The sequence below is a fragment of the Terrapene carolina genome, unplaced genomic scaffold (genome assembly GCF_002925995.2).
Source record: "Terrapene carolina triunguis isolate 2854851 unplaced genomic scaffold, T_m_triunguis-2.0 Scaffold62, whole genome shotgun sequence".
Classification (NCBI taxonomy): Eukaryota; Metazoa; Chordata; order Testudines; family Emydidae; genus Terrapene; species Terrapene triunguis.
The window spans coordinates 26,998,785-27,022,314 of NW_020664413.1; the positions used below are offsets into that span (position 1 = coordinate 26,998,785).

At 38.8% G+C, this 23,530-nt stretch overlaps 1 protein-coding gene across 1 annotated transcript in view; it reads left to right on the forward strand.

The window, feature by feature from the left end:
• Positions 1 to 23,530, forward strand: part of GALNT13 (polypeptide N-acetylgalactosaminyltransferase 13) — a 309,560-nt gene that overhangs the window by 109,868 nt on the left and 176,162 nt on the right. Inside the window, exon 2 of the mRNA XM_029910591.1 lies at positions 2,568 to 2,736. Coding sequence (XP_029766451.1) covers positions 2,568 to 2,736 — 169 coding nt within the window. The remainder of the gene's footprint in view (positions 1 to 2,567; positions 2,737 to 23,530) is intronic.

Sequence of the window (23,530 nt, forward strand, 5' to 3'; positions counted from 1 at the left end):
GCTCGGAAAGCACGGACTCATCTCCCCACACAGCGATGAGATCCAAGACTTCCCGATCAGTCCATGCTGGGGCCCTCTTTCTAGTCTGCGATTGCACGGCCATCTCTGCTGGAGAGCTCTGCATCGTTGCCAGTGCTGCTGAGCTCGCCACGATGTCCAAACAGGAAATGAGATTCAAACTGCCCAGACAGGAAAAGGAATTCAAATTTTCCCGGGGCTTTTCCTGTGTGGCTGGTCAGAGCATCCGAGCTCGGACTGCTGTCCAGAGCGTCAACAGAGTGGTGCACTGTGGGATAGCTCCCGGAGTTATTAGCGTCGATTTCCATCCACACCTAGCCTAATTCGATATGGCCATGTCGAATTTAGCGCTACTCCCCTCGTTGGGGAGGAGTACAGAAGTCGAATTTAAGAGAGCTCTATGTCGAACTAAATAGCATCGTGGTGTGGACGGGTGCAGGGTTTATTCGATGTAACGGCGCTAAATTCGACATAAACGCCTAGTGTAGACCAGGCCTTAGTTGTTAGCAGGCAGTGTTAATGCTTCCTAGTTCCATTTTTATTACATTCATATTTTTTCAAGCCAAGTATGGATGGAAATGAACAGGAAACTGAGGACTAATATTGTATTATAAATTTCTGCAATTTAATGTGCAAAACTGGGTTGTTGTGTGTTTTGGGCTTTTTTTTTTCCAGGATCAGAAGCTAATTGGTTAGTACAATTATATCCTTCAAAAAACTTTGAGTGAGTTCATTGCGGTCAATTGGTTTTGTAATGGTTTGCAGGACTGTGTTCTGTCACACAATTAATACAGTTAAGAAAGAGTGTACTTTTTTCTATTATTATGGTTTAAATATTTCACATGGGAGTGTGGGGTTCTCACAGATAATTCTCAGGTTAATGCTGTCAGTGGACAAGCAAATAGATCATGCTGCCCAATTTGGGTTCAATACGTGGGACATCCTTTAGGATATCCCATTAAGCAGCCTATTTCATAGGAATGCTGTGGAGACATTCCTGGGATGAAATCCTGATCCCATGAGAGTCTCTTGGGAGTCTTGCTATTGACTTCATTAGGGCTATGATTTCACCTCCGGCGAGTGACACCTGGCTCCTGCCCCTGCCAGAGGTGACATCAGTGCTTCAGAGAAGGGTTCCTCTTCCTTTGCTTTTGGTACGGTTTCCTGAGATCCAGCTTTTTTGGGGTTGTTGATCAAAGCGGCTTCTTGCTTGTTTTCTCCCCCTCTCCCCTCAAGCAAGCTGGACAACTGTGCCCCCTGTGCACACCACCTCCACTTAAAGGTGAGGTCAATCTCAGGTTTAGGAAACCATTTTTAATAAAAATATGGCTTGGTTTCAGATTTTAAACAATAACTGAAGTTTTTGTTTAAAATATTTCCTTGTTTCTTTTATTCTGGGAAATGGATTCTGAGGTTGTGTGACAATGTCTGGGCAAATTATGTCACACTAATATCTCTGGGTATTTTCTGATTAACATAAAGAACTGACACAAACTCTTCCTTCACCAAACCTTCAAAACAAACCAATCCATTCCTGCAAACAAATGCCTATGCAGATTTGATTGTAGGATCAGGGCCACTGTGGCAATGTTTTTATTTGATTATCCATGTCGTCATCATCAGATAAATCTTGACACTGAAGATCTAGCAATTTTATTATGCTGATTGTTTTTAAAAGAATGCTCTTGTCTTGTGGATTGATTTAACATGCAAATAATTAGTAATAGTTTTCTTGGAGATTTATTTTTTCATTTAAATACACATTGAAGGTACATAGTGAAATTGATTGTACTTATTACATTGTTTTTCAGCAGGATGTTCCTTGCCACTCTTTTGTCTTGTATAATATGATGATGTAATTATATCTCAAGTTCAATATACTTTTTATTTTGATACTGAGAAACTTAGAAAATGAATACAGCACATTTTAACCTATGTCTTATGTACAAATACCTCTCATCAAATATATTATAAATATATAAAACATGTATTCTAAGACTGTACCGTACTGTAGCATAATTCACATTGGGATAATGTAGGTATACAATCTTCTCGCTCTGGGATTAGTTTCTTTATGGCTAGAATATTTAGTAGCATGTGCATAGCAGCCAAGGGTGATTTTCAAAAGGTTAGGAGTTTGGATTCAATTTTCATAAGCATCAGATAAGTTGGATGCTTATATAAATCTCATCCAAATCTCTTGTATCTGCAAAATTTCACTGGGAATATGATATTGTGACACATAATTGTTATTCTCATTATATCTATCTATCTATCTATCTATGATTCATTACTATTATATGTGGTCACTGCCAGAAACTAGAAGTGGGTGGAAAAATGTATTTGAAAATTCTAAACTTAAAAAAAAAAAAAAAAAGTCTTGATTCAAGTTCAGGTCCAGATATGGGTGAAATCTCAGGCTGGAGTGCACACTTTTTATTTTTCTCTAAATTACCCCATGTTGATAGATGACATAAGTCTCCTATTAGTGCAGAATGAAACCGATACACAAATATTAAAAGTGGGTATTTTGTTATCTTGTGTTACAGCTGTTATTTCCAGAAACCAAGAAGGACCTGGAGAAATGGGAAAGGCTGTGCTCATTCCCAAAGATGACCAGGAGAAAATGAAAGAGCTGTTTAAAATCAACCAGTTTAACCTTATGGCCAGTGACTTGATTGCACTTAACAGAAGTTTGCCAGATGTAAGATTAGAAGGGTGAGTTTGTAATGCACTGTGTAATTTTCAACACATATGGCTCAAAAATCACACTATGAGCCATATTTTACCAATATATATTTGCCTGGGATTCCTAATTGATTTCAGGGCATGATAGGGCTCAATATTTGATAGTTTAATACTTGATTATTTTCAGTGGTTGGTTGAAGAAGCTGTTTGAAAACATAATGATTTAAGAAACACTATTTCACTAGGAGGGTGGTGAAGCACTGGAATGCTTTACCTAGGGAGGTGGTGGAATCTCCTTCCTTGGAGGTTTTTAAGGCCCGGCTTGACAAAGCTCTGGCTGGGATGATTTAGTTGGGAATTGGTCCTGCTTTGAGCAGGGGGTTGGACTAGATGACCTCCTGAGGTCCCTTCCAACCCTGATATTCTATGATTCTATGATCTTTTGTATTCCCGTACTTACAAAATGCCTGTCAATGGCAATAGAAGTGTGTGTGTGGGTGTACTGAGGAGAATTAGATCTCAATCACATTTTCTAATGTGCCTTTTATTTGTATGTTTTTTAAACTGCTATCAGCGGACAACTGTGGCATGCACTGAGCAATTTATACAGCACTCAGTTACCAGCTATAGTACCTGAGGGAAAAAACAGTCTCTCTAATAATTCTGATTGAAACATATTGGGTGAAAGATTTAACATGTGTATGCTTAATCAGAATCTTACTTTTTAAAAAAAAAAAGGTAGTAAGAACTATTTCCAAAGGCTAGAAAGATGTCCTGAGAAGTCAGTAACAACATTTTTTTTCTCCAATACCATCTCTAAAGTTGTCTTCTAATACAAAGTTTTATGTATTAAAAAATGTTAGTGTTCCACATGATGTACCGGTAGTTTATGAAGTACTGTACAATGTCAGGTTGCATCAATCACTTTAGCTATCTAATGTGTGTCACATCACTGGGATCATAGTTACTTTTTTTTCCCAAGGGGTACTTCTGAATATGTTTATGAAAGTGTCCGTTTTACTATCTGAAAATTCATAGTCATTACGCACATAGATAGCTCCTAGCACTGAAGCACTAATGGTAGAAAAGTAAATTATCCAGAGACTGCATGATGGCTTACATCATAAGGTCTTTGTAAAGTCCTGACTGTTCTGATTACTGTAATTTTTATGTTACAAAAAACTTGGCTCAAATTTGCCATCCTTACAAAATTGTCTTGAGGAATTTTCTGTAATGTGCTGGCTTTGTGGGTGTCAATGAGTGTGTTGCCTTCAAGTCGTAAATCCATGTAGCGGCTTTGAGATCTATGAGTGTCAGTACCGCAGCTCTCCTTCAATTCAAGAGGCCTATTTTTAATGGAGTCAAAGGGCAAGTGTGCCATCCATTGTGCTCTGCGTGTATGTGTGGATAAACATGTGATTTATATAATAATTGTCTGTGTATGTAGTGCTACAAGTTGTTGTGCCAAATAAAATTCCCCATTCATTGCTGAATGTCATGGTTCAGTGAAAGGTAGAAAAAACTCCATATGGTACCTGGCCAACTCTGGCAATGGTGTATATAGGAGAGGATAGGAGGAAGAATTCCCTCCTGTCCCCCTAACATGTTTATGTCCATATTTCCAGGAAATAATGGAGTTACTGCAGCATAAGCAAGGCCCTTCATTTTCAGTTTTTACCAATTTTTCCTGAAAAATTTCCAGGTTTAACAAAACCTTTTATTCAATAGTTACCAAATTTTGGATCGCTCAACTACATGAAAAATTGGATTAAGAAAATCCAACATATGACATTGGGCAGGTGTGTGTGATGATAAAAAAAATTAGTCTATCTGTTAAGTAAGACAGTGTCATGGAAGATGCATGCATGTGTGCATATATATGTACCTCAGTGCTTGAGTCCTAAAATTAGAAGTGCTGGAACTCCCTGGACCCAGCTCCCTGCTCCGGAAGGAGAGATGGTAGCCTAGTAACCTGGGAATCCTAAGTAACAGAGCTGCCATCTCTCCTTCTGGAACGGGCCTGGAAGTGGAAGAGGTGGAGAAGGCAGCATGAGGAGACTATGCCCTTCCTTCCTCTACCTCTTCCACTTCTGAGGCCACTCTTCTCTATTCGTTGCTTTATTTCTCTCTTGTCCCCGATATTTACCCGGAAAACTGAAGCACTGATTTTTTTTCCATTTTTAATTTTTTTTTTTTTTGTAATAAACAACACCGATAAATTCCTGGGAAATCTTAAACAAAATAAAAACCAAAAACAAAGGGCCTTGGAGCATAACGCTAATGTAATGGAGTGGAAAATCAGTCCCCTAATTTCTTAACTTCATTTTTTGGATATATATATAAAGAAATACTATTTTTTTTTTTAAAAAAAAAGGCTCAGTCCTCCTAAAGAGGTTTTCAACTGAAATTACATGCATGAAGGATTGACATTAGAGTCAAATTAAATTTTACATATGTTGGTATCTATTTAAGGATACTTGTAGATTGCTGTCTGTAAATTGAAATCTGGGAAGGCCCCGGGGCTTTGTAACCTCACACCTGAGTTACTGAAGACAGATGAGAGTATTGTTGTAGCACGTCTGCACAGATTCTTCCAGACCATCTGGCTCACTAATATCATCTTTGACTGGAAGAAGGGTGGTGGTCTGCCTCATGTTAGAAAAAGGCAATAAGGCTGGGTGTAATTGCCACTATAGATGTATTATGCTCTTGTCGGTCCCAGGGAAAGACTTTGCTTCTGAGTTAATGTCTTGAATCAGTTCTGAACTTTGTGGCAAAGGCACGAAACTTGGTCATTCCCCTATTGACTAAATCTTTACCATGAGACAGCTTTTTGAGAAGATGGCTTATTGAATTCAAGCATGTGCAGCACTTTAGTAATAGACTTCAATCAAACTTTGATTCAGTGCATCAGGTGAGCCTGTAGGATTTGATGACGTGACTCGGCATCCCTGGGAAGATAATGTTATTAATAGAGTTCTATAATGAAATAGAAAGCTGTGTTTTGAGATAATGGTAGATACATAGCATGGTTTCCTGTTTCCATGGGAATTCGAGGCTACGTCCTATCATAACCTTTGTTCAATATTTGGTATTGATTGGCAGATGGATAAGCTAGAGGAGGCAGCTGTCGGTGGTGCTGAGCTGAACATCATTTTGCTTTGATACCTTGATGACCTTGTCTTATTGGTTCAGTCTGTGAATCACTGTAGTTGATAGCTGATCTGGTAGGGCAAGAACCAGTACACTTTTTGGTTTGGTTATCAATCAGACAGAAGTAAGTTCCTGAAGGAGTAGGGTGACCAGACAGCAAATGTGAAAAATCGGGGCTGGGGGGGTAATAGGAGCCTATATAAGGAGAAGACCCTAAAATCGGGACATCTGGTCACCCTATAAAGGAGACTTTGACAATAGATTACAACCAGCTCAGTATTAACCTGACCAGATGGCATACTGATCAGATGGCAACTGTTAAATACTTTGGCAGTGTTGCAGACAGTGCTGGAGTGCTTGAAACTTGTAGACGCTCATATAGTAGCAGCCAAGTTCCAGTCCGTTCAGGGGTCTCTGTGGAGATGTCACGGCATAAAGCTTACCACGAAGATGTGGATTGATAGAACCCTGGTTATACCAACTTTATTGTATGACACTGAAACATGGGTGCAGAGGAAGGCTGAAGAACGGTGGATTGGTGTTTTGATTCTTGTTGGCTTCATCTGCTGCTCCATATTAAGTGGCAGGACAAGATCAGCAATAAAGCTATCCATAGTGAAACCCAGTGAGTGCCTGTGTCAACACTGGTTCATTTTTTGGTGGTTTCCTTGGTACAGGCATATTAGGATGGAAGACCTATTACAAAGCATGTTTACCAAGGACTGTCACTACACAGTCAAGCAATCACATGGTTGCCCGAAGCTTTGATGGTGTTATCGGTTCACCAGTGACCGACATAGACTGAACAGCCAACCCGTCTTATGGACCTAGCTAGAGATCAGTCTGAGTAGTACTTGATCTGCATGAGGCTACAACTTTTTTGGATTTGCAACGATGATGATTGGTTTTGTGTATTTGTTTTTGTTTGGGGGCGGGGGGGAGATAAATCTTCTTTTGGTCACTTAAAACATACAGAAATATGGGGCTGGCTGACCTTTCTCTTCCCCTTTCAATTCTGTAGTCCTCATCTGTTCTATATTTTGCCACCTAGATACTCTGATAATGGCACACATATCAAAAATGTAATAAATTGCTAAATTTGTTCTCTCAAATGACTTCCAAAGTGGATCCCACTTTTACCTTAGTATTGCTGGACCTTCCATCCCTATACAGACACTTTCTGATAGGCTACTTTTCTCTATCTACCTTCTCTCTAGCTCTCCCTTCCTTGACAAGGACTTTTCTTTTTTTAAATAAGATTCTGAGTAGTTAAAAATCCACATGCATGCCTGATCTCACACGCTTATTTGCATATAAATATAAAATGCTTCTCTTTTTTAAGAAACATACTAAAAAAGCAACTGAAAGATAAATTAAACATTTAAGTATTAAATGTGTTATGTATTCCATGTTTTGTTTTGATGTGGGAATTATAGGGTATCAGCCACCACATGAAAGCTACTATCTGAACAGATAAGGAAGGAAGATAAAGCTTGTCTAAGTAGTTCATCTACCCTAAGGCTCATCATTCTGCAAGAGTGTCAACAGCTGGCATATAAACAGGATCATTTCAGTTATGTTACTTTATCTTCCCTAATCCTTCTGTATTCCCTGAGAACAATATTCATTAGTCAAACGGATTGGCTGGTACTTATTACTAATAATTTAGTGCCTGATTCTGCAAATGCTCAGACACGTGAGTAATGTGAGTACTCAGGAGTTGATTTACTCATGTGAGTGTTTGCAGGATTGATTACTAGATTATTTAGGAAAAGTGTGAGGCAAACTAAATTATAAAAATATCAATTTTAAATTATTTCTCATTTAAAAAAAAATCATGTTCCTAGAATGTCATGACCTACACTTAACTCTCAATTATTTTAGCTTACAAGACAGTTTTCAGATAAATGAAAACAATTAAATACACACACATTGTCAAGATGTCTAAATCTCCAATTATACGTGCTTTTAAAATTGAATCTTCACTTAGCATAAATTGTCCTGCTTATATATGTTTGCTTTAAACATTAACCTCTCCAGCTCTGAGTGGAAATTTAAAATAAAACAAGCAACTCCCCCAGGTCCCACAACACACACACCACTGCTATTAGGGTAAGTCTCATGCATAAACCATGCCTGTATGCACCTCCTTGAACTGTAGTCATTTGAAAGTCAGCACAGGTAACAGTTATGACAAAGTTGTATCAGTATTTTTTCCCTACAAGGCAATATTTCTGGTGATTGGTAATTTTTAGCAAACCTTAACTTACCTTGTACAGTGATGTCTGCAGTTATTGTGTGCACATGCAGATGAGCTTTTGTGGTGAAATTAGACCTAGCATAGTGGATTTTTTTTTTCATTGCTCAGAGCTGAAAAGATCCATTTATGAAAACCAAGGACCTGGTTCTCTACTGCAGTGGTGGTGATTTGCATGACTTTGTTTGTGGATATTTTTTTTTTTTTTTTGGTGTACAGCATGTAGAGTTGGTGTAGAAGTTCCTACACCACCACCCAGCCTAGATTTGGTTTAGGGAGCACACTGGATGAAAGAGGCCATGTCTGGAATGGTCTACCCTCCACTTCTTCCTCACAGCTTTGGCAGCTGACACAACTTGGAGCCCAAATCAGACTGCTCAAATGTACACCAGAGATCAGCCTGGAGGTCACAAAGGTTAGCTTTGCAATACTTGTCCTAAGCTGTGCCATGCAGTTTTCAGGTCTAGCCAAGGATCAAGGACTGAATAGTGTAGGGGTAGGCAACCTATGGCACTCGTGCCAAAGGCGGCACGCAAACTGATTTTCAGTGGCACTCACACTGCCCGGGTCCTGGCCACCGGTCCGGGGGGCTCTGCATTTTAATTTAATTTTAAATGAAGCTTCTTAAGCATTTTCAAAACCTTATTTACTTTACATACAACAATAGTTTAGTTATATATTATAGACTTATAGAAAGAGACCTTCTAAAAATGTTAAAATGTATTACTGGCACGCGAAACCTTAAATTAGAGTGAATAAATGAAGACCCGGCACACTTTCTGAAAGGTTACCGACCCCTGGAATAATGTTTATAAGTGTAACTGAGAGAAGATTTCCGTGTAGGAAATTTAGCTTTAAAAGAGGAAAATGTAAGACCCAAAGTCTTCAATGCCCTTTTGAAAGTTTGCCTGTTCTCCTGTAAAGCATGACAAAAATAAATTTGTGAAATAGGATGAAATTTACAATTTAGTGGATAGCTACATTCTGTTTAAGGGAAATGAAGCATTCTGTTAACGCTGTATGAAATGTGTCTAAATGCATTTCCAGGATCAAAAGAAGGTGGGTTTTTTTGTTTTCTGTCTGAAAGATGAAAAGTATTGAGAGAGATGAAAAACACATTCCATTTTTCTTTCTTCAGACAGATGCTTTCTGTACACTGTGTCTTTAGCGAGTGTTAAATTGTTTTCAATGCCAACTTACAATACTTTGTTACTGAGGACGAATATAATTTCATGGTTAATATAGTGAGCATATGACAGTAAGACATATTTGTATTGACATGGGAGATATAGTCATACATCTTATTTGCATTGCGTGTTGAAGTTGCCCTACCTGCTAGATTATAAAAGCAGGCTTTTCCTGTGAAAATCCAGTGTTTTCTAAATTGCTGTTACCCTGGCAACATAGATGAATAGGGAATAAAATGTTCTTGTTGCACAGGTTACCAAGAGTGATAAGTTTGTGTGTGTGCATCCTAAATGAAAGTTCCCACTGCCCAAAGTGCCATTCCTACCATCCTTGTATCTAGGGTAGAGTTACTGAGTTGTGTGTGACAGTGAACTGATTTATTCTGAACACCTGCAAACAAGGTGGGCCAACAGAAGAAACTTGATACAAAAAGTCCTGTTAATTCTCATATAATAACCTGATTCTTCATTCATGGTATAGTTTTATTGCAAAAAGCATCAGCTCTTTGACTTTTGGCCTGTTGAGATATGGAAATATAAAGAAGGCAACATGTAGGGTGGCCAAGTTTCTCCCCCGCCCCCTTCCTGGTCCCTTTATTGTATTTGTTCAGTTCCTCAATAGGCTCTGTTCCTGTTGTGGTCTAAGCTGGAGTAAAATGAGGCAGATGCTGTTGCTGCAGGGTTCGATATTTTTGTCAGAGACAGGCTGCTGGTCCATATCTGATACCTGTTCTATACAAAGTAGAACAGTTTCAACACAGGAGAGACTGAGAGAAACCCACCCCAAAATAGCAAATAGCCTGGTGGTCAGGGCACTCACCTGGCATGTAGAACACTGGGCCTCAGGTCTCTGCTCCACATCCGGCAAAGTGGGGAGTTGAACCTAGGTGAGTGCTCTAACTACTAGGCTGTTAGGCATAAGGGTTAGGGTGGGAGGACAGTGGCGTCTCCTTCTCTTTTGAGACAGGACATGCATATCTCCAGGAGAGGGTTCACAGCTGTGAATCTTGAGCAGAAGGAGGCAACTCCCTCTGGCCCAGGGTTAGGTGCATAACTCCCTTTTTTGGGGAGGGAACTCAGGGGGCTTAAGTCATATCCTCTTCTTGCCATTTCCTACTGCTAGCTCCCTGCTCAGCTTGCTGGCTCCTGTGAATCCCTTTCTTAGAAGTCTAACTCTCCCTATGCATTGGATAGGAAACCTGGGTGTCTAACTCGGGGCGGTGGATTCCAGTGGGTGGCAAGGCACCTAAACATTAGGTGTTTGCAATACTAAGTCTGAATCCCCTTTGTGGATTCACCTCTGTGTGTCTGGTATGCTCTGCAAAGTGTTTCTCAGTGAAAACAGCACATATCCTTTGAATTTCTATCCTGAATTGTCGTCATCAGAATTTTTTCTCTCTTCCAAGTCTGATTTGGCACACATACTAGTATGAAATCTTGAAAATTACACTAATTCACCATAGAAAATCATGATTTTCATTTTCTTTCTAAGAATTGTCTCAAGCAGCTTAAAAAAACCACCCTTAATCTCTCTCTATTGATAAGCCTCTGACAATAGACTCTGAAGAGTATTCTATATGCTGTATAACCCATTAGAGTTGGATTTTCTCATCTATTAGGTTCATGTGAATTTGCTTCTGATTAAAAAAAAAATTAACATGAGAACAAAATGGCAAGGCTTTTATTTTTCTACTCTGGAAACGCTTTCGTTTGTAGGTGTAATCTCAGATGGTATTGTGTATTACTTTCTTTATATCCTTCATTAAAAACCACAACATTTGAGCATTGTCTGAAATAAAAATATTCCAACTCATATTAAGGTATTATGAATATGTCCTATCATCTGAAATTTCAGAGCTTGAAAACGTTAATAGTCTGTGGTCAAACTGACTGTTTTATTGGCTGACCTTAACATTCGCTTTAACACAGCCTCTGAATATTAAATTTTTTTGTCAGAACTTCTCATGAAAGAATGATAATACATAATAACCAATAAATTTTTCTGAGCCATATGGTGAATGAATGTTCCATCTCACTTTGGTGTTTCTGAAAACTGCAAGAAAAATTACCATAGAATTGATAGAAAGCTAGTCACAACGTTAACTATGGAAACTCTCTCTTACAAGCCCAATTTTGAATTGACCTTTTAACTTCTCCATAACAAAACTAATCCATTTGAATTTTTTCATATAGGCTTCTCAGCCAGAGGGGACATTCTTTAAGAATTCTTAGTGATCATTGGACAAAGCACTGTGGAGGAATCCGAGACCTGTCATTTTTTGCAAGTCATTTTGTGGCTGTTTTTGGAACATAGTATCTCAAAAATTCTTGGCTAAGAAATTGCATTTTTGATTTATTTTGCTTTAGTTGACAAGGATTTCTTTAAAAAAAAGAAAAAACACCACAATATTCTGACTTTTTTTCTTTAAACTACCAAAGTTGTTCTTAAGATTTTATTTTCATCCTAAAGTGATTGTATATCTATAATCCTAATTCTAGCTGATTTAAGTATTTTGTCTAGTTTTTTTTTTTTTTAGCCTTGACTCAGTTACCACAAAACTAGATAGGTCCTTATGTGTTTGCAACCAATTAACAGGAATATCCAGTTAAAATACTCAACTGTTCCAATATTGCTCATTGTGATGCAAAAATAACATGTTTGGGTTGGGGTTTTTGTTTTTTTCCATGTCCCAGCTAAATACATTGAATGGCAGCTTGAAAGCCTGCCCCTTGCTTCTGACATTTATAAATAGAAGAGGTAACGGAGAGCTTCCAATTTGATTTCAAAGATCAGGAAGGAGGATTTTAAGTAGCGCACACTTTATATTTTCAATGTGTATACTTCCCAGGTCTTTTTCGTGGTGGAAATCTTTGCTATCTGAACCAACCTATTCATTACATTGACTGCATATCTAATCAGCTACTTGGGGAGGCGGATTGTTATTCGGCACATTATTCCATAGCTCACTTGATATTCTTTATTATTTATTAATTACTTGAAAACCAATTTCACAGCAACGTTTACAGGAATTTGCTGCTTAGTTGATTGTATAGTTCACATACTCACAGGGATTGTCCATTTAGTAAGGTGCATTAAAGTTGTTTAACATAAGGATCCCAATTACAGATACCACAGATAATTGAAAGTGACCAGTGGTTTCCAAAATTTACTTAAAATTACTTTCTGTGCATATTTCTATTGTTGCTATAGCTTAGAACTATTTACAAATAAACATAATGTCAGTTCATGGAACTACTTTTCCTTATTGTGAAATATATTCACATTCCTTGTAGGGTGAGTATGTGTGGTAGGCAGTATACAAAAAGTATCTGTTTACCACTACTTTTGGAGAGGGGCTGGTGGGGGAGAAGAGAGGATTCGGTTTTGGGTGCTTTTGTCTTTATCATTTAAATCATTGTACTGGGCTAAGTTCACCCCAAATGGTTTACATTGGCTTTTGACAGTGAAAACCTGGGTGCATGGTCCCAGTGGAGGAAAGCATTCACTGGGGGTAGTGGCAGCAGCAGTCAGTGACTGCAAGCTCCATTCTGCTGGGAAGGCTGTAGTGCTACATGGTAGCATGTTTGGGGGGGAAAGTGTTGATGAAACCTGTAGGTTAGCTGGCTGTTTGTCTAGGAAGGGAACACTTGGCAAGAGAACCTTCACACAACTTAACACTTGGATAAACTGTTCTATGTAGTAGTGGTCATATATCCTCTTCATTTGCCTTTTACCATCAATTATTATTTCATTCCTAGTTTTTGAGTCATGCTGGATCAACCTCTCCAGAATTCCTTTATTGCTAAAGTTGCTTCAAGTTGTGAGATTAAAAGCTACCCCATTAGTTTATTTTTGAGCATACAATATATGCAGAGAAAAAATACAGACTACTCAGATCTTCTCATTTACCTGTCTCAAACTGTATAATCTTTCAAAGAAGAAAATGGATCAGAAAGCCTAGAGAGATTAAATTAATTAGTTCTGCTAGAAAGTGTTGTTAAATGAAAGTTTGGAAATGTACCTACCTTGTGAACTCGCAAAACCAAAACAAACAAACACAATCCATCATCTTGGAAGACTGCCAATGGGGAGAAAAAAATATAAACAGATACCCTGTCTGAGATCAAAGCGAGTTCCCAACACATAAATTAGCTAATGACTATTAATAAGAAGTCAGGAAAAAAGATAAGAATTGCCTGACACAAAGAAAGATATGATAATGAGTAAACAGACTATTTCTCAATTGGTTTTGTGGATCTTTTATCCATATTGTCACGCAACAAATGGAACAATTAAAATCTGCAGCTTTTTCCTTTTCTCTCTTGATCTAGTTGCTGTTTTCCCAATACAGAAATAAGTGTTTGACTCCATTGTCACTTTCATCAGTATTATACCCATGTGACTGTATTGTTTCCAGGTTACTTCTGGATTACACTGGTGCATATGAGAGCAGAATCATGCCCTAAGTTTGAGAGAATGGGCCTAAATTCAAAGGAACGTAATGAAGTTATTATTTTTTTTTTTAAAGGCCCTGTCTGGTGCCAGCTCTGGAAAAAAAAATAGGTAAGGGAGTGGCCCGGGCTATATACTTCCATGTTTTGGAGGCCTCTGGCAGATTTTTGGGAAATATGTCTGGATGAGGAAAATTCCAGATAAACCCTATTTGCTATGCCGTTTGGCAGCTACTATATTTTGCTGGTAACCATTATGCACTAGAAATGTCCAAAGTAAATTATTTATTATTTGTTCTGAGGTAGCACTTAGGAGCCCCAGTCGTAGACTTGGACCCCATTGTGCTAGGCGCTGTACATACACAACAACAAAAACTTTTCTCAAGGAGCTTGTAATTGAAGTATAGGACAAGAGACTACATGTGAATACAGACAGAGGGACGGATGTGGAGTACAATGAGACCATACTGGTCAGTAGAGCTGGTCAAAATTTGGGACTTCCATTTCATGGGTAATTTTAACACTTTGAAATTTGCCAGATTTTTAAAATTTCCTGCAGAAATAGAAATTGTTTAAATGTTTCATTTTGGAAACACCAACATATGATGTTCTTGAAAGTATATCTGCTTCCTGGGCCCCAGCTGCTGATTGAAATTCATGTGATTCTTGTAATGTTCACTTGGTCATCAGGGATCCCTTTCACCCCTGCTATTTAGTGGTGAGCAGCAGTGAAACTGATAAGAATCATGTCGATTTCAATTAGCTGCCAGGGCTTCCACAGTCTACAGCTCCCAGGCAGCCTTCCTATGGGCCCCCAGGGCTTCCAGATGCCCGAGCTAGCTGGCTCTCCCAGCTGCCTGCCTCCTACAGGCCATGGAGATGACTGCCCCAAGCATTGAGCAGCCTGGGGAGCTAGTAGGCCCAAGAGCTTAGAAGCTTTGGAGTCCCCAGCCCTGGGGCAGTCTGGATGGTGAGGCTGTCCCAGAGCTGTGGACCCCAGTTGTCTTCCAGGCAAGGTGGTGAGAAACCAGGCAGCTGTCAGGAAACCTGTGGTTTGTCGGAAGTTTGTGAACCCAGTAGGTTTCTGCAAAACATTTCAGGTTTGACAAATTTTGCATTTTCTGACACAAATTTATGACCAGTTCTGTTGGCCAGTATGATAAGTAGCTGCCGAACACTTTTTGTCCATTTTTTTGTAGACTTCCAGGCAAAGGAGAGTTTTAAGGAATTTTAAGTTAGCAGCAATGTTAGAGAGAACACGTACTACTGCTTCTATTGATCACATAGGCTGGAGTAAAACTAGAAAGAAACAATACATGCTAAAAAGAGTTCTGAGTGTGTCAAGGAGAGAGAGTTTGAAATACTGCAGGTAAGGTACTTGGGAAATATATTTCCCACAAAAGGCATCTAACTATGTAACACTAAAGCAGAGTTCATTGTGAAAAAGCCAGTACCTCAGAATAAATAGGCATTACACAGATGCCTAGAAATAGTCCTCTAGTTCTCCAGATTCCTTCCCAAATATACACAGTACAGTTCCATAGAGAGAGAGATTCTGCTTATCCAGGTCTGCAGTGGAAGTAGAAGGAGTAAGGAGCTTCCTCCTGCACCTCTTTAGGAGGCTTGCGTAAGGGCCAGGCAAAAATTCAGCCCCTACACTTAAGAGGAGTTCAGGGATTACTCTCTTCATATTCCCCTAAACAGTGTAAGAACCATGGCTCTAGCCTCATCAGGGATGTCTCTCAGTTCAGGGCAACTGCACTTGTATTCCTCCTCTGTTATGCCTCAAAGGCACCCTAGGCTTATGGCCCCTCAGTCATGCCCTCTCTCTTGGGCAGAGACCTGCATCTCTTCCCCTGGGTTTTTTCTGTGGTGCATAGTTCCTGTTAGCACTGTGATAGTCCTGGCAAGCCAGACCATCTACACAGGCCAGAATCTGCACTTTTTCTCTCCATAGTCTACAGATAACTCTACTCACCAGCAGGTACCAAAGACCTCTTTATAAGAAAGTACATTTATTCTGATGTTGAAATCATTACAGAGAAAACAATAAAATAATCTATGCTAAAAAGCTTACCAGAGGTCACCCCAACTTCAGCCTCAGGCCCTGGTTGATGTCAGTCCTTCAGAACACACAACTGTGTTTTCCCATCGTTACAAGTTCACAACTGTCTCAGATTCAGAACCAGAACAACCATGGACAAGTCAATCTTCTTTATACTGCTTGGGTCTTTTGATATTGGCTTCTTGTAACAGCTGGTCAGTAGGCACAGTCCCACTTTTCAGGGCACAGTGTCAAAGGGCTGGGTTTTTGCATAAGCAGAGGTCAGAAATTTGAATTCACCACCACTTAGGTATAACCCAGGAAAACCATTTAACACTTTGTTCCAAAAATCTATTCTTGTCTGGCACATTGTTCAGTATAGACCTTTGAACCGCCAGGTGTCTAATTTGTCACATTTCCCCACTGGAGAGGTTACATACAATCCCAGCCCACAATAATACATAAACCTTTCATTTAGTACTTAAACTTAATTCAGTTATATTCTAGGAAATGCTATATCTGACAGTGTCAACCAGCAAAGCTAGTTGCCCAAGCAGGGGGAGCATCTTATATGTCATGAAGGAGTAGGGCAGCGTTCATGCTCCCCATGCACACTGAGGAGGCTGCTATCCAAGCACAGAAGGAGGGAGATGCAACAGTGTTCAGAATATCTGGGCAGGGGGACAGAACCTTAACCCTGTTCTCTATTCTTGAAACTATAAAACCTCTCTTTCTGCAATTCCCATCCTAAACTTCTTAAGAGTTTCTTTAGTTCCTTTTGCAGCTCTCCCAGTTTTGCTGTGTTTGTCTAAAATCTTCTAAATTCCAGACTCTCTCTCAGTTCCAAGACATGGACTTTTTCAACCTCTTTTGCTGAATGGTCTCTTTAAGTTCCCTTTCTGTTCCTCTAACATGTTCCTGTAGTGTATGTGCATAATCTCATCCTCACACTGCACAAAACATTCTCACTAATTACTTTATAATTTGTTTTAAAATTTGCATAACCTGACAGCAAAATAATCTAAGCTCAAATAACTTCAGTTTAACATAATCATATATCTGTTTTAGTAGCAGCTATAAAACCTTAATCAGCGTTCATTACAGCAATGCAAAACTGCTCTATAGCTTGTTCTAGATATGCATATTGATATCAAGATTCCAAAACTGTCATAAGAACTCAGTTACTGGAAATTATTTTAGTCATGGAAGGAGACCTGAACATACCAGAAATATAAATAATTTCTAACTTAATTGCATAAATCTATAATATTAAGTGTTTTCACTAGCTCACTCTTTGTAGAATTGGTCCTAAAATTAAAAAATAAATTAATATCCTATCTACTAGCAAGCTATTCAGTGCAAGAAAATCTCTAGTCTGTATGCTGCCTTCTAGAACTGTTGGAGCTTGTCTTTATAGATTTATACTGAAATGCCTCCCTGGAGCCAGATTCAATACAGACTGGCAGATTTTACTTTGCAATAGGCTACTACCAGGAAGCAGAAAAGACTGTTTTTGAAATTGTCTTTAACATAATATGTAATAAATTCTTTGTATTTCTTATTAGAATTGAAGAATTTTCTTTTTATATAAAAATAATATTATTTATGGATCAAGTGAAGGACTATGGGTCATTATGCAACATCTTACATCTGCCATAGCTATGAAACTAAGATTTCAGATTCAGCATTATCAGCCGAGCACCAAGGTGGATGAGGACAAGAAAACATGAATGTTCATCAGGAGTATTTGTGTATGGCTCATATAATTTGAGGTTGCTTCAGTCACCAGCGTCAATACAAAAAATAATTACAAGTTCTCTATGTGCGGCTGTATCAATAAGCTCTTGGGGGAGGGGAACCATCTCTTTGTTCTGTGTTTGTACAGCACCTATCACAATGGGGTCCTGATACATGACCACCGCTCCTAGGAGCCATGGTAATACAAATAAGTAATATGATTTTACCCCGTGATATGAGGGAAGGGATTTCATCCTGAAGCTGAAGAGTGCAATTGTCTATTGGTTCAGGCAGTCTGTGATATTTAGTAGTGACAATTCTGTGGAAAGTGTACATGATAGCTTTACTTCCAAATATTGATATACCGGTATGTTTTAATTTGAGCCATGTTGGTACCCAAATAAAAAGCATACATTACATGAAGGAGTTAGACATTGCTTGGTTGTTGAGATATTTGATTAATTCAAATGAGTCTCTTTTAGGGTGAAGAGGTCCACTTTTGAAAATGCCCTTTGTTCAGAGAATCCCTAAATAATTAAATGGCCTAAAAGTGCAAAAATATGTCCAGAGCTGGTTGAAACTCAGAATTTCTATTTCATGTGAAATTTTGATATTTCAAATTCTCTCCCCCCTCCCCCCCAAATAGGAATTCTGAAAATTTTAATTTGGAAAAAATCTGAAATGTTTCAAAATTTATCTCCCCTTTATTTTTATATTTTTAAAGACCTGTAAGTAGAAGTAGTGGATAATATGTCATATCCGGTCACGTCAGTCCTACTCTAATACTGACATATCAAGTATGACATAGTCAAAATATTTTATTGTATTTTTAAAATCATTAAAGGTAGTTGCTTCTTAGTACTGATGAAAAACTCTGATTGTCATTGTTCAATGTGTCTCTTGTTTGTGTTTGAATTAAAACAGTTTGACACTTCAGCACTTTCATCTAGAAAAGATAAGTGCTCAGTACGAGGAGCAGCTGTTTTCAATATCCTAGGATTTAGAAAAAAAGAGTCCTGTCTAACACAAGGATATTGAATATAGCTTGTCCTCTAATTGTTGTTATGTAATAACATGTTATATAATGCACTACTAGTACTGACACATCACAAAATAAAAGTAACATAAAAATGTTAAATTTCAAACCAAAAATATTTTTTTTAAACAAAATTTTGGAATAATTCTGAAACAAACATTTTTGCTGTCTGGAATCTTTTCAAAGGAAATTTAATGAAAACTGGTATGATTTTACAAAAATATTCAGTTTCATGGACATGGCTGTTTCCAGAAAATGTGCGATGAAAATGTTCTAAGCCATTCTAAATATAGATCCATTTCTTACTGCAACAATGCTTTATACGGGCTACACTGCACTTTGGAAAGAGAAAGGTAACTGGCAGTTAAGATGAGCAGAGTGGGTTGTGTTCAAGTGTAAAAGAAGAACTTGTCATTTGTATTAAAACAAGGGAGGGCATCCAAATTTCAACCCTTAGCAGCATTGATGCCACCATATGCTAATAGCTTTATTAGTGAGATCCTAAATGTGATCACTCTGAGGCATAAAGAACTCATCTCCTTAAGGAAGTTCAAAAAAGAAAAGTTCTCATATGCAATTTTGTTGGATTCGTTGCACTATTTTTGGTTACTTTTCCACAATCCTTGTTGGTTTGTGTTTTTGTTTTTCTCTGTTGGTTTATTTCTTTATTTAAATATATTATGAAGTCTTGAGAAGGTTGATGTACATGGGGAAGATGGGAGGAAATGAGTTAATTGGAGGAGGGACTAGGAAGAGAAGGAAATGAAGGATCGAGGGCAAGGAGAGCAAGGTAGATAATGGGACTGCAAAGTGGAGGGAAAAGGAGGAGTTCGGGGAATCAACCATGACTCCTCTGACAACAAAGTGACTTTTAGTTTGTTTTTTCAAAAAGTCATGGTTTTGGTTGCTCTGGCCAACCGAGTAGTAGACAAACCCTCCATGGTTTTTTTTTTTTTTTTTTACAAATTTGGCTCTGTGTGTGCTAAGTAGTACAGACCTGCTGGTTTTTTAACTATTAGCTAAATATTGTTAAATGACATTGAATTTTTGTGTAAAATAAAGGATATTTGACTTTGCTTATTTTTCCCATGACAAACAACTTTCATTAACATGTTGTGTGGCAAACTTTTCTTCCTTTTTAACTAAAATCATGACTCTTGCAATTTGACTCCTCAACCAAGGCAAAGAATCTTGCCTCCCCGCCATCTCTCTAGCTCCATCATAGCCTGAAACTGATGAACATCAAAGCACCTTAAAACTCATCACCCCCACCTCCAAGACAATTTGAAGATGGTGGGGAATAGCAAAGGTGGGTAAGTGTTCAAAGGGGAGGAGGATTTTGATTTTTTCCTGGCTAACTGGTGCTTGGTTATTTTTTTATAATTTTACTGCTCCTCTTAACTTTAAAAATCTATGTCAAGGGCAACTGCCCTGTAAGCATCCTTTTAGCTTTCCTATAAATCTAAATAAAGAACAGAAATAGTGACATAGAAAACATTTCTAAAATTCCTGAGGATTCACAGACTTTTCCTAAAATATGCATTTATTTAGAATCATAAAGGTACATTGCTTAATATTTTCCATTAATGCATTTTTTTTGGATTCCTCTCTTTTTTGTGTGCTGTTCCTGAAGTAAAGCTCCCACATATACACAGTAGACTGATAGTGATGCTCATTGGTAGCGGATTTGCTTGCAGCAGCATCATCTTCCTTGTGATCTGACTGTGACTCGATTTTTCTGATTTAGTGCAAGGCTATTCAAGCATGAAATTGCCTCCTTCATGTAGAGCAATTCCCTTTTGCCAGGCAAGTCAAGGTTCAGAAACTTGATATTTACTGTGATTACAGTTGTTGACCCCAAACAATTGTTGCTACTAACAAAGTTAAGCTTTTTTACATGGCCCGAGAGGGAAATGTTAAAATAACTCACCAAATTCTGTTCAGAGGTGAAAAGAGGCTGCAATTATATTCAGCAACCTGAAGCTAACTTATCGGTTTCCTTGCTAAAAAAATGATTCTCTAATGGTAACACTACATTGTTTTATGCTATTCTAAAAATGATAGACAATGAAAAGCTAAAGAACAGGAGTATGAGACACTACTCTTACAGACCATGGCACAAATATTGATCACAGAAATGTAGGACTGGAAATGATGTTGAGAGGTCATCAAGTCCATCCCCCTGTGCTGAAGCAGGATCAAGTGAACTCACATCATCCCTGACAGGTGTTTCTCCAACCTGCTTTTAAAAACCTCCAATGATGAGAGTTTGCTCCTAAAGGTAACTGAATGCTAAGTGTGGACAGCCAAAGTGCAAGTGATTAGCAATCCAGCTTTTTATCAGCAACTGCGGAGAGGGGTTTCTGCATAGTCCAGAGAAATGTACTGGACATAATGAACTGGTGATTAGGTTGGAGCAGCAGCTCCACTATCTTTGAGTGGGTGCAATGATAGACAATGCTCAGGAAGCACTCTTATTGTGGAGAGGGGTGGAATCAAAGTTCTGTCCTTCCTCCTCCCTCTTCAGAAAGTGAGGGTCTGACAGGGGACACACGAGGGAGAGGGGATGTCGCTGGTGGAGCAAAAAATAATAATAAATAAATAAAAAGCGTAGTGCCACTAAATATCGGGACGCGGGACAAACGCCTAAATATCGGGACATCTGGTCAGCCTAGGGTCTGATGAGGTGCTAGCCAGGGCCTGGGAGTATGCTGACAAATGAGTTTTTGGCTGGCCCTCTGCAGGGGCAAAAGAGGGAAAGGGAGTGGGTCATAGTTCTTTGAGCAGCCATGTAGGAGCATGTGGAGCCCTCTCTCAGGGGTGGTTCTGGTCCTAGTCCTGGAGAGGGAAACTCTGGGAACAACTTAGTTTAAATAGAGAGGTTTAGGCATCTGTCTTGTTATATATGGTTATTGTATGTGATGCAAGTTATTTCCACACTTCAGGAAAATATTCTATTGTATTGACTTAATGGCGGTTTTATTTTTTTTAACACTATTGACAGCACACCCAGAAAATTTACTCAGTGTTACAGTGAATAACTTGGAGTAATTCCCAGAATTCTAGGAAACAAAACTTCTGTAGACAATTCATCCTGCGGCCTTAAGTGCTTATTAAAGAAAGCTGTCGTCCATTTTTGGTGTGGATGGTTATTCAGGGGAAGCGAGATGCAATAATGTTGTATATGTTGTAGTTTAATATACATCTTACACCATAATTATTCACAAGTAAGAACACACTGATAGGGCCTTTTCTACTATGAATGCTCATTAATTGTGGAGAAGCTAGCAGAACATATTATATAATATGCAGAACTGGAAAACAGCATTTCCAAATTTTGTAGAAAGCAGAGTTATGATTTAGCAGTTGCAAGAGCCATTGAACAGTACATGTAATCATCATGGAGAAGTCATGATGACAAATACCTGTACAAGGAGCGTTGACACAATAACAATACTAATGCTTGTGAATTTACAAAATTAGATTGTAGTTAATCAAGACGATAGATGTGAGCCTTGCATCACAGTGATTTGCTCTGGGTACATTTGAAAAATCTGGTGCGTCATAGAACTATTGTTTGATTTGTTGCTGTTGCTATCTCGACAGAAATCCAATTTACGGAGGAAGCTCTAGGACTAATATATCTGTTACCTGCCTTATGAAGCATGGCATTGAAGACTACCTTATACCTATTAGCTAACACTGAACAAGGAACTAAATGACTGTGGCATAAATTATATCATCTCCCTTCTCTTTACTCAGAGTGACACACAATTTTGCCTCTCAGCTAAAAGCTCCAAACCTAGCTTCTGTAGATTATCACAGAGCAATAAAATGAGGACATGATTAAGCCTGTAGCATACAAAATGTCATTCACGGTGCCATGTGAAAATGATGGCTGATTTTCCTCTTCTCTTATTTCCCTTATTGCAGTTATAAGTCAGAATATTTTTAGTTTCAGCACTGAACGCTTTCTAAAACATACTTTGAATATATAATGATTCATAGTATATAGAGCATGCAGGGGTGCAATCAGAAAGGCCAAAGCACAATTGGAGTTGTAGCTAGAAAGGGATATGAAGGATAACAAGAAGGGTTTCTACAGGTATGTTAGCAACAAGAAGAAGGTCAGGGAAAGTGTGGTGGGACCATTACTGAATGGGGGAGGCAACCTAGTGACAGATGATGTGGAAAAAGCTGAAGTTCTCAATGCTTTTTTTGCCTCGGTCTTCACAGACAAGGTCAACTCCCAGACTGCTGCACTGTGCAGCACAGTATGGGGAGGAGGTGAGCAGCCTTCAGTGGTGAAAGAACAGGTTAAGGACTATTTAGAAAAGCGGGACATGCACAGGTCCATGGGTCTGTGTCTAATGCATCCAAGGGTGCTGAGGGAGTTGGCTGATGTGATTGCAGAGCCATTGGCCCTTATCTTTGAAAATTTGTGGTGATTGGGGGAAGCCCCGGACGATTGGAAAAAGGCAAATAAAGTGCCCATCTTTAAAAAAGGGAAGAAGGAGAATCTGGGGACCTACATGGAGCAGGTCCTCCAGGAATCCATTTTGAAGCACTTGGAGGAGAGGAAGGTGATCAGGAACAGTCAACATGGATTCATCAAGGACAAGTCCAACCTGATTGCCTTCTATGATGAGATAACTGGCTCTGTGGATATGGGGAAAGCAGTGGACGTGATATATCTTGACTTAAGCAAAGCTTTTGATACCGTCTCCTACAGTATTCTTGCCAGCAAGTTTAAAAAGTATGGATTGGATGAATGGACTATAAGGTGGATAGAAAGATGGGTAGATCGTTGGGCTCAACGGGTAGTGATTAACGGCTCGATGTCTAGTTAGCAGTCGGTATCAAGCGGAGTGCTCCAGGGATCTGTCCTGGGGTCAGTTTTGTTCAACATCTTCATCAATGATCTGGATGATGGGATGGATTGCAAGTTCGTGGATGAC